Source organism: Medicago truncatula, chromosome 1, assembly GCF_003473485.1.
Source record: "Medicago truncatula cultivar Jemalong A17 chromosome 1, MtrunA17r5.0-ANR, whole genome shotgun sequence".
NCBI lineage: Eukaryota > Viridiplantae > Streptophyta > Magnoliopsida > Fabales > Fabaceae > Medicago > Medicago truncatula.
The window spans coordinates 41,142,073-41,154,581 of NC_053042.1; the positions used below are offsets into that span (position 1 = coordinate 41,142,073).

The window sequence follows — 12,509 nt, forward strand, 5'->3', positions numbered from 1 at the left end:
ATCATATGAATCCACCAAATTTTATCATGGTCTATAAACACCAAATCTCACCCATCTTCTCTATAATCTCATTTAATCTCTCTACTTTTTTTTTTGTCACATATTTTTTTTTTATTTAGCAATACAAGTAGTCATTTTCTTACGGCACTTTGTATAAATCGAGTTTTTAAGTAATATATGAATTAATTTATTTTGTTTTTAAGGAATATGAATTAAATTTCTTAAAAAAATAAGTAACATGAATTAAATAAGTATTCAATTAATTTTTTTTTTTTACGAAAAAAAAAATCTAATTGTTGTTGCTTATGTTATTAAATAACTTCTTTTTGAATTGTTGTTGCTGTTCTTTCTTTAATATTTTTGTTTTTAATCTTATGGGTTTCTTATTTTTTGTTTTGTTTTTAAAATAAAATTGTATACTTAAATATTAATGAAAAAAATCTTATACACGTAAAATAAATCTTAAAACTGAAATATTATAAAAAAAACTGAAAATAATTTATTTAATTGAAATGAAATATAAAAATTGAAATGAATTAAATTAAAAATATAATTTAATCAAAAGAAATTAATTAAGTATTTTGACCAAAAAATTAATTTATTAATATGTAAAATATATATTAAATTGATTAATTTAAATTATTAAATATCTTAAATATTAATTGATTTACATTTTATTATGAATTACAAATGTTCTTTTATGTTATCTACATTTTATTATATATTGATGGATTGTATTTGATGTGGATGGACCATGATAAGAATTGGTTGTTGATTCAATCTAAAGGTTAAAAAAAATTGGTCCATCTTAGACTAAAATTTCATGGGTCCAAACTAAATGGCACCTAAAAGGATAATTAATTACAAGATAGACTTACAAAAATCATTCCAATATTCTTAGAATTTACATACTTACATGATTTCCTTCAAAAAAAATAAAAATAAATAATGCAGCAGCTTCTAAAACTAATGATTTACATACTTACATGATTTTTGCATACCAGAGAACAGCCAACAAATACATGGGAAGCACAAAAACAGCATTATCAAACCCTTTGTCCTTCTCTGCTTCCTTTACACAGGACACTAAAAACTATAGGTTAGAATTTCCTTTTCTTCTTTGGTACAAAAATAAGGCCCCTATATTGATAAAAAAAATAGGAAGTTCTAGAAAACATGCAACTATTTCACTGCCTCTCTAATGATAAATCATTAAAAAGCAAAAAAAAAAAAAAAAAAAAAAAAAAAACTCTATCATTTCTTTTCTTTTTACAACTAAACTATAGATACCAACAAACATTGTTAAAGCTTAACAGTGAGGCAATAACCTAGGAAGTTTGTTCCTTGGAGACAATGATGCTTTCTTACTAGGCATTTCCACTTCTTCTTTTAGCATCAATTGAACCTGAATGCTTTCTTGATTGACTAACTAAGGTTGGCTGTTTCCTTGATGATGAAGGAGACAATGATGAGACCATACTCCTTATTAACATTGAAAAGTTATAGGAAATGAAATACAAGTTAGTCAGTTGATTAATAATAATAGTTTAATTTTGATACTCTAAATGTAAAAAGTTTTACACTATCAATAAATCACAACTACAATATGCGTGACTTTACAAGTAGTTATGATTGAAAGTCAAGCGTTTTTTTGATCTAACGATTATGATCAATTGACTGTGTAAAAAATCTTTAGATGTTGGTGTATATGAATTAAATGCTAATAATATGATCCTTGAAAAGAAGATAAGCAGCATGAAGTGCAACAATTAATACCTGGTTGTTAAGTTCTTTGCTTGTTTGAGATGAATTGATTTCTTTGGTCTAGACACAAATGCATTGGAAATAGCGGTAGGTTTGGGTGATTGGGATTGCCAACTCAGGTCTGATTCTGAACCTTCACTTGTTGCTAACTCAAGCTCATCAAAGTCACTTGTTGCAAAAAGATATGTTGGACTTAACAACGGAGAAGATGATTGTTTGCTTTCTACTTCCGACTGTCCCATGAGGCTATCACAGCTCTCATCCCTATTCATACTTCCAGAAAATGATTCCTTATCATCATCATTTACATTTACCCCTGCATGTAAATTTCTATATATATCTTCGGAATCAAGGCTACTTGAATCGTCTCTTGGTAGCTTACGACCTCCAGAAGTCCAAATTGTTGGTACACTTGAAGACAATAGAGATTTCAACTTTGGCAAGTCAGTCATGCTATTTGCACGCTGTTTCAAGTGTTCGAATTCTCCATCCTTCATCCTCGCCAAGGTTTCCTTTAGACTAGTAATCTGTTCCTTCAGCACTTTCACTTCGCCGCTATCTTTATTAACCCGTGAAGCACCAAGTTCAACAGTGGAGACTCTCTCGGCAAACTTCAGTGTACTAATTGTTTCTGCAAGAGCTTCTGACTCGGGGCTAATATGAACAAACATGAGCGTCTTTGCTTGGCCTCCTGATAAGTGTATGTAGATACATATATACAGATATCAGCTGCATAATAACTAACATAGAGAACAATATCAAGAGAAAGGATATGAACCTACCAAGAGAATCCTGAAGCAATTGAGTAAGTTTACTGTTTCTATAGGGAACATGTGATTGCTTTTGGGCAAGGGAAGAAATTACATCTCCTAAAGCGGAAAGTGACCGGTTAATATGTTGAGCCTCCTTTAGCCTATCTCCTGTGGCCTCAGATTTATCAGCCCTCTCACTTCCGGCCAAATCGACTAGGTGGATGCATCCACGAAGATTATTTCCTGATGCAAGCTCTCTTCCTTGAACATGAACTGTCAAGCAGCTGCAATTAGCGCATCACAAGCTAGTACCGATTAATAAATATTATGGCAAACTTACATGTTCAACAAGAGACCAAAATATGTCATAGTCTAGCCCAATGAGATACACACACACACACACACACACACACACACACACACACACACACACACACACACACACACACACACACATAACAATGGAAAAAGTATAAGGTTTAAAATTTGAGTTTAATGAGTACACACAAACGACCAATCACATTTCACCAAACATCAAATATCTGTGCATAACCATTAACTCTTGAAGAGTTAAATAAGACTAATTTCTTTTGATTTTATTATGGTCCAACTAGAAAATCCTCATTGATTTGCTTAATTGTATTGTTAAACTAAAACAAATCAGTGCTGTAAGTGGTAGAATTTAAGAAATGAACTTGATATGCACGCACCTATGAGAACGACTACTCCGATCATTCATGGAAGTAGCACTAACTGCCCGATTCTTTTGTCCCAAGTTCATCAAATTTAAGACATCAGCACTGGATGAAACAGGAACAAGGTTTGCATTTGGCACGTTAATACCATTTTGGGAACTGTTGCGAATTTCTAATGTATGCAAGTGTTAAAGAATCACAAACAGGCACAAGAGAATCATTATTTCGAAATGGTACACACAAAAACAATTAGATGCTAGAGTAGATAACTGAAAAAAGGATATCTTTTGTTAGAAGTGTCTGTCACTAGTAGGTCTCTAACTTGCTCATTGTATATCTCAAGCATCTGGACAAAGATATCATAGTGAATTCTGTCTTTCCTTTGTTCTGAGAGATAGAAAAGATCCCTCAGTGCGCGGTAGTTGACACCAACTGTTTCCTCAGTGATATTGTCTGGTCCAGACTACATCAAGACATAGATGCACTAAAGCAGTTATAAAATTCTTACAATTTAGAGATTGAAAACAAACTGAGGGAAGCATCATTGTCTTATTTTCTTAGTCTTACCATGGTGTGTGTTTTTCCTGACCCAGTCTGGCCATAGGCAAATATACAAACATTGAATCCATCCAAAACTGAACGAATCAGAGGTTGTGTATCTGAGAAAACCTCCCCTGCATGTAAACATGAAGAGCATTCATCACCAATGAAGCAAACACAAGGAGTATAAGAGTCAAATTCCATTGAAATTATAGGTGCTGTTATGCATAGACTTAAGAAAATAGCAAAAACATCCATAAGATTGTAAATTGTCGGTCATTTTAATTCTCTATGTACATTATTTGGCAACACCAAGTAACATTTGGACTAAAAGGACAACAAAAAAACCAACCTTGAGTTGCAGAAGGACCAAACACTTTGTTAAACGTAAATGTCTTCTTCACCTCTTTCCCATTCTTAGAAGGTATTATGAGTGAAATATTTTCTTCCTCTACATTACTGACAATGCCGTGACTGTTTGGCTGCCTTTTTAAGGGACGAACTCTACAGTATACCCTAATATTTCCTACCAAAATATGAAAAAGTTTAATCATTCGGCCTCATTCAGAAAATAAGGAGGAAATTTATTATCAAATCAACTGAGATTTACCTTTCAAGTCCTGCATCTGATTGTATATCTTGCGGTTTTCTTCTAGAACTTTCTGATATCCTGAAGCAGCAGAAGTTAGGCTCTGCAGATGCTTACCTAGATAGATGAAATCCTCCCTATATTTCTTATGTAGAAAATGCATTCCTTCTTTTGTTTGATGAACAATCATTTTCAGTTCCTGAAGATTGTCAAAATCAAATTCGTCACTTCATCTTTTTAAATTCCTGAAGTAATCTAATGTTTTAGTTAGGTCCTCATGCACCATCATATCATCCTATATATATATATATGAAATCTAATTATTAATATTTTTGAATGCAGTGTTAAATTTTAGTTACACTCATGCTGTGTGCAACTTGAGTTATTGAATATATTGCTGAAAACGCATGTGTTACCTGGATGTTTTCACTTTGCCTTTGAATTATGTTTTGCTGCCTCAAAAGTTGGCTATTTGATTTTTCGTCGTTGTTGTACTTCACATCGTTATTTTTCTTTTGATTGAGCTCTACATAATCATTTTCTTCCATCTTAAATAATTGATCAGACAAAATTTAAGTCAACATGTTGCAGAAATTGTGAAACAATGCATTTTGAAAAATCTATTTTGAAATCTAAAATTTACCTCTTCGTCATCACTAAGACCTTTTAAATTTGAATTCAATGCTTCAGATGGTGACTTATCTTCTCGAGGTGTTTTAGACTGCTATCTCAAAAAATTTCATGAAATTCAACAAGACTTATTAGATCAAATTTTGGGTGTATATGTGTGTGCAGCTATACATGCATGCATACCATCCACATAAGAAATTTTTCTTTCGAAAAGCTTATCTTATAAGAGATTGAAACACACCGTTTCTTGTTTTAATGTGATCACGCGACTTTCAAATTCTTCCATGACTTTGCTAAGCAGAGATTCCACTATCTGACAAAAAGACATTAATTAGCGCTTCAGTGAAGAGGAAATTCTAAAAAACCTCAACCAAGAAGTGCTATGCAATACATATATAGTGTAGTTGAGGATAAGCAATAACCCTTACAAAGGGAATTTCTTCTTGCTTCCTATCATGCAAAATTTCACGAACTAGTGAATACAAGGAAGCGGTAGAACCCTACAGATACCAATCCAAAAAGTTATTCAGATAGACATGGTGTAATCACTAACAACTCATGTTTTAAAAATTGAATCAGATATCGAAGTGTTGAGACATCCGTATCCGGGTCATGATTTAACTGTTTTAAACTGCTAGAAACGAGATGAAACTGCAGTTAAACAACTGAAATAACCGAACGGTAGACAATGACAGTTCATGGTTTAACTGGTTGAATTATCTGATTCGGTTTTTAAAACATTGCTCACAACATCCAAACAAAACAAAAAATTACCACTAACTAATTACCCCTTCATTGCGATCATGCGATACAACATCAATGCTTGAAGAGGGATCATTCAGCAAACCATCTTTGTCACCCGATGACATACCTCTCGACAAAGACCTCATGAATGGTTCTGAGCTTTTCCTCACAATTGGTTTCCCATAGGTAGGTGGTTTTGGATTCCCACCATATTTCCACAATCCATTTTTGCCTCCTAGTTTCCATTCACTATATGATTTAAGTGCTAAAACACAATTCACTATCCTTGAAGATTTCCCTCCCTGAAAAATGAAATAAAATAAGTTAAAGCTGAATCAAATTACATCACAATAATGATGATAATGTTGCATTGATTTCAAAGTACCAAATGAACTCTTTAGCACTGAAGCTATCGATTATTTCAAAGTACCTGTTCCAAATCAGAAGCTTCAAATGTTGGAAGCCCCATCCCCTCCACAGTTACTAGAAAATTTCTTACATTTTCAAAGTATTGATAAACAGATAGTGCTGCCCCATCAGGAATATTATCAATGTCGCTTGGGGCTTCAACTACCTTACAATATACATACACAATGATTGTCAGTGAGAGACTAATGATTATGATCGCTGGCACATACATTGATACCAAACACGACACTGACACAAAACACATGGAAATCATAATTCTTTTCAGATTTTGAGCAAATAAAAGAAATTGAGTGTAACTATATATGCTGGTGTTGAGTTGGTATCCAACACCAACACATCTCGGGCACCAAACATCACATTTAACCGTAGTGCCAGCGCTACATTGATGATAACCAACAAGAAGCATATATATACCTTGGGAACAGCACCAGGTTGAATTTTGTTGAGAGCATTACAAAGGATAATGCCACTGCGCAATGCATTTCTGAAATCTTCTTCAGAAGGTTCATCCAACATGTCTTTTCCTCCAACATTTCCAACAGTATTTCGCAACCAACTAGCTGCTTCGTTCCTTCTTGATGCTACAATTCAACAACAACCACTATCTATGTTACTACCTATTTTTATCACTTTTTAACAATGCAAATTAACATGTTTCTTCAAAGGAAAAGAAAATGCCAATATCTGAAAAAAGTAAAAAAGAATAGGGAAATGTGATATTTACAAGCTTCTTGAGCTTTTCTTGAAGCAAAGTCGATGTCGCTTAATCGGCCTCCATGTTTTTGAAGAACATCTTCAACAACAGATACAATTGAGAATGGCAAAGTTGGCTCTGGCTCTGTCGCCATTACTTGGGCCTCAAGCAATAACAACACTTTCAAAAAACAAAAATCCAAACCGTTGTATGAACCATGAGAAAATAACTCAAAGCTTTTGATAAAAAAAGATTCAGTCTTGGGAAAGATGTATGAAACCGTTTGTTAGTATTATTCTTAGCAAGAAAAGACAAATATTATTTTGTAAAATGCTCATGAGAATGAGAAAAATAATAATTAAGATGCAGATATTGAGATTTCTGGGAGAAAGGCAAGGAATTGTAGAAAGTGAAGAAAAAGAAATAATAAGGAATTGTAGATATTGAGAGTTTTAATGAAAATGATTTGTTGAATTTTTTTTTTTCTCCCCTAGTTTTGTTGTTGCTAATATTGACGTGAAAAAGCTCCACCGAACCTGCTTCTCCGACCCTCTCGCCCACTCACTTCGTGGTTTACATTTAAAACACTTCATAGTTTGAGGTACTTTTGTTTTATTAATTAAATTATATCTATAATTATTTGGACCATTGACCATCTTTTATTACCAAAATAGTGATAATTGTATTAAATCTTTATTATTTAAAAGGAGGAAACTATAATTTATTGATTTGTATTTTCTTTTTGTTCTAATGAGCCTAGTCATAAAACTCACAAACACAATATTGAGCCAATATATCAAATGTTGCTGCAATGATTTACCATGTAAGCTTGTATTTATCGGTCGTATAACAAGTGACTTCTTAAGTTCATTGTTTAATGATTCTATAAAAATAAATTGTCTTTTAAGTCGAATACTGGACAATGTGATACATAATCTGCGTTTACACGAGCAGTGGATACTGATGTTTTTTCAGTACGAAAATATTTCTAAGAAAGTCTACTGGCATAAATTTTTCTTATCATACCAGTCATGATTTTTTTTTTAACATGAAACTTTATCTTTTAAAACTAATTGTTTGTTTACTTTGTATAAGAAAGAAAGCACCATGTGCCGGTACATTTACATACGGGAAATCAGAAGCATAAAAAGTTCTAATGGCAAAAATAAGTTGCGGCGGCGAAGGAACTTTATCTATTTCTTTAAGCTTTATGATTGGAAATTAAGATGCAATATGAAACTCTTGCGCTAAAAACAACAGTACACATACAACATAAATTACATTAATTTTCTACTTTTTATTTTTTCACTAGGATCACATACATAGACAACTTCAGTACAAACCATAGATTGCAGATTGCATCTGTGAATTAGCCCACCCCTGAAGCATCACATCTTGATGAGTTTCGCTTCATAAATCGTCATCAAATATTGTGGACATCAACAGTCCTTGAACAAACTCACATCTTTTCGCCTTCTCCTCCTTGTCCTTAACTGACATGGTTGGTGTCTCTACATGGCTGAACAGAAAGAGTAGGCTTGTTAGAAAGCAGTAGACACTAGAACTCATGACATCGTGTAATGTTATTGGAAAATTATGCCCTTAGCAAGGCACAAAACAATGTTTACAACAAGGCACTAGATTGGTTGATCGTTCAGGTGAAAGGTTACAAATACAATCAGGAATCTTTTAATACATAAAGCAAATAAAATGGTCAATTGAATAAGCTGGAAGCTATAACTAACAACAACTAAGCCTTATCCCACATTCCCACTAAATGGGGTCAGCTACATGGATCAAATTACGCCATAATGTTCTATCATAAACATAAGCCTGTAACTAAATTCACAGATAAATTAAACATGCCAACATCATGTGGTTGGTACTAATGGCGGGAGAAAACAAGTCTCATAAAGTCCGTTTAAATTTGAAGAAATGTTTTCTGTTCTCATTTTGTTTTCGCTTTTAATTGCAAAACTGTCAAATGTTTCAGGTTTTCCTGTTTTCAAACACTTGTACCAGAAACAGTGAAATAAAGCTTTTCAGGACTCTAGTGTGTGACAGAAATGATAAGTAGGAAAAAAAACATGAAAATGAATACAATCTTATACAAAATATTGCAATGTTAGAATAGAACATACCAATTTCTTGAACATTTCGTATACGTATAAACAATATTTAGTATTCTCACAGGAAAAACAATGATGGGAACCATATCACATATCAACTCAGTTAGGAAGACTTGTTACAGAAATTGAAAAGAAATACCTTTTTGATACAACCTCGTCTGATAATTTCTTGGATGATCTTGTCTCAGTATGTGTGTGAGACTGAGAACTCGCAGATTCATTACCTAAAGGTGATATAAATGACGACAGCAGCGGATCAGGTGCTGCATTAGACGAGGACACTATACATGGAGATCCGCCAAAAAGGGATTGCAAATTTCCTTCTCTCAGCTCCTTCCTCAATAATGAAAGTGTAGAATAAGATCCACCTTTACGTGATTTCCTCTTGCGCTGCATGTATTCTCTTGTTAAGGAATTCAACCAAGTAATAGAGTATGGTTTCAACATAAAATCCTTTTTATCTTAAAATTGATTGACCTTAAAATAAGTAAACTTCATAGCAACATGTTCTATATTATAAAAAACTTGACTTATGTGAGCAATTTAATATGTAAAAAATCTGCAATTTAATATGTAAAAAATCATTTAAGAATTGGCTGAACCGAATACAACTTGGGGAGAAAAAAAGGATATCTTAAATATACTTCCATGTTGTAGGGTTATGTGAGCAACCATATCAACCCCCACCCTCAATGCACAAACCGGACATACCTGCACACAGAAATGTCATAATCCAAAAAAAAAAAACTAATGATTTCTCTAACTACACAAAAAAATCACTTTTTTCGAACGTCAACATAGTAAAATAATATTGATTTCACCTATATGAAATAAACAGGGAAATATATGTAGAGGAATGAACAAAAGCTTCACGGCTTGCACTAATTAAGCATTTATCAGAGACCCAATACTGAAAACCTTGTAAGTTGGTTGGGAAAACAACATAAGGCAAACAAAAGTAGTCATACATACCCCATTTTTTGCCTCCATTGGATGCTCTTCATCAATGTGGCAGCACAATCCAACGATATCAAAATACTCAGAACAAAATGGACAGAGAAACTCTTCCCTTATATCTTCATCCGCGTCGTTCTCATCAAAACCCATGAACATATCTACATATGCACAATCTCACATCAATAACCACAAATACTTACAAATAAACAAACATATGGAGTTAAGAGGCAAAGAATTAAGCCTGTTTGGATTGGCTTATTATCTACTGACACAAGTTGTGTGACAAAAACAGCTTAAAACATGTTCATACGTTTTCTAAGATAGGTTATGAAAACAACTTATAGCTTAAACGAAAACAATTTAACTTTATGCTGTAAGCTAGCATAAGCTGCAGATTAAGCTGTTTATTCCAAAAGGGCCTGGCTTAGTGGTACAAATCTTATAAAAATCTTCTCTTAGTTAAAGGCAAACAATTTAAATTCGGGTTAAAGATCTCAATAATCTATACATCACAAATCCCAATTGCCGATTACATACAATTCTCGTTTCTCTTCCTAGTAGCAACAACAAAAACACATAAAATAACCTTAAAATTAAAATTAATAATCATACGCTGAAAAGTGAAAACAGCTTTCAATCAAAATCGGGGACCTAAGTAACAATTTTATGACGTGATGATTCAATTTAAAAATAATTTTTGGTATATAGATGAAATCAAAACATTTACAATCGAAAATTAGCCTAACTGAGCTAGTATGTATATGTAAAGGTAAAATTTTATGAAAATTGAATTGAGGTAGAGAGAAAGAAATTGGGGGAAAGGGGTTTCGAGAAGAAGAAGGAACCTGATCGGGATTGAAGAGCGGCTTGATAACGTCTGGAAGCGGAAGAGAGACGAGAAGACCAAGAAGAATCACCGTCCATGATTGTGATCTGAAAGAGGATTAGGGTTTTGGATTGTGATGAGGAAGTGACAGAGAGAGGGAGAGAGAGAAGGAAGAAGAAGGTGTGTGTGTGTGTGATCGCGAATGAATTATTTCACCAACAATGAAAAGAAAAGGGTAAAAGTAAGTAACCATTGTATTTCTCTTCCTCCATTCATTTATATCTCTCTTTTTATTTTATTTTTTTAATTTCCATTTTTAGGACTTCACACGTCATCGTTAAGAAACATCCAAAAAAGTTCAGGCTGGAAAGTCGAGTAAGTAAATATACGCGGAGTCGAGTCAATTTGTCAATTTCTGTGCACTGCTGCATGGTTCTTGAACCTCCCTTCCTTTTTTAAGTGTTATTTAAGAGATTTTACACAAACCAATACATTCAATAAATGTTACTACTTTTGATAGAACAATGTCTATTTTTACTAATAATCTTATTTATTTAATCAGTAACTTCATACATTTCTCTCCCCTAATAAATAAGTAAGGATAATATTGGTAAAATAATATTCAATGTTGCGTTGAACTTCGAAAGTGACAGTTAAATATGAACAAAAAATTTCTCCAAAAGAGACACTTAAAAACGAACGGAGGGAGTACATAACAAGAAATTATACCTTGAAAATATAAATCAAACACTTGTTGAAATTGTAATCCTACAATTTTCAATGCAAAAGTTGCTACTTTTAGATGGTTAAGCAATACCATTATGACACTTGTTAACATTTTCCAATAATTTAAACCTCTCTATAAGATGGAAGATTTGCTTGAACATACTCACACAAGTTGAGAAAAATAGATGAAAAAGAATTTAATCATATTATTCAATTATTTTTTTTCTTTAATTTTATTGGATTATGTGTGTCTAATGTCTTTGTGACCTAAAAAGAATTTCTCCTTTATAAGCTCAAGTGATTAATAAAACTTTAATTATTTTTTAATAAAAATGGATACATTTTAATAAAACTTTTCCAGAGGTCAAGTTCAAAAATTAATAATCTGATTTATTTGCAAGAATTATAATAGGGTTTAATTGATATTTAATCATCTTCATCGAAATTCTGACAAAATATTCATAATGACAAGTAAATCGTGACTCATTTCTTTATTGGTCGTCAAATAAAGGAATTGTTTCCTCTACATTTAAAAAGGAAATAATAGTAAAGGAAATAATAGTAAAGAATTATAATAGGGTTTAATTGTTTCCTCTATATTTTTTGTAAAATAATTAAATATCACCCAAAGAGAAGGAAAACAAAAGTTTCTTTTTATTTTGAAAATAATACTATATATTTCAATAAACAGCTGCTAACTCTTAATCAGTTTTGTCAAAAAAAAAAACTCTTAATTAGTTTTTATTTTGTAGATGTATTTAGTTTTTTCTTTTTTAGGTCTCGAAGAGGTATATTATCATGCTGTCTCAGATCATTTTGTGTAATTTATTGAATATACAGGTGGTTTGAAATCTCATCGATCTTTATTTCATTTGATTTGACTTTGGTGTGTTTGAGTTTTATGGAATGAACGGAATGATAGGTTATTTCATAACCGTTAAAGTTTTATATAAAGTAAAATCACATACCTTGTGGTGGTTGAAAGCTAGTAATGTAGTCTTTAATTTTGGTACACATAATTGGTGGTCGAGCCC

General features: G+C 32.4%; 1 protein-coding gene and 1 pseudogene across 1 annotated transcript; both read right to left on the reverse strand.

The window, feature by feature from the left end:
- Positions 1-1,297: 1,297 nt before the first annotated feature.
- Positions 1,298-6,991, reverse strand: LOC11415671 (kinesin-like protein KIN-14G; annotated as a pseudogene).
- A 1,016-nt stretch (positions 6,992-8,007) lies between these two features.
- Positions 8,008-10,993, reverse strand: LOC11416667 (protein DEHYDRATION-INDUCED 19 homolog 3). Its single transcript, XM_024782824.2, has 5 exons — positions 10,769-10,993; positions 9,939-10,081; positions 9,600-9,677; positions 9,106-9,362; positions 8,008-8,356 (listed from the first exon to the last, which is right to left on the reverse strand). Exons 1-5 carry the CDS (start codon positions 10,845-10,847, stop codon positions 8,248-8,250), a joined length of 666 nt encoding a protein of 221 aa, XP_024638592.1. The 5' UTR covers positions 10,848-10,993; the 3' UTR covers positions 8,008-8,247.
- Positions 10,994-12,509: the final 1,516 nt, after the last annotated feature.

Bases quoted from the DNA above. Each gene is read 5' to 3' on its own strand.
- LOC11416667 (XM_024782824.2), bottom strand. From the start codon at position 10,847: ATGGACGGTGATTCTTCTTGGTCTTCTCGTCTCTCTTCCGCTTCCAGA. The intron at 10,082-10,768 runs GTTCCTTCTTCT...GTGCATATGTAG, and splicing joins CGCTCTTCAATCCCGATCAG to ATATGTTCATGGGTTTTGAT. The intron at 9,678-9,938 runs GTATGTATGACT...TTCTGTGTGCAG, and splicing joins CAATGGAGGCAAAAAATGGG to GTATGTCCGGTTTGTGCATT.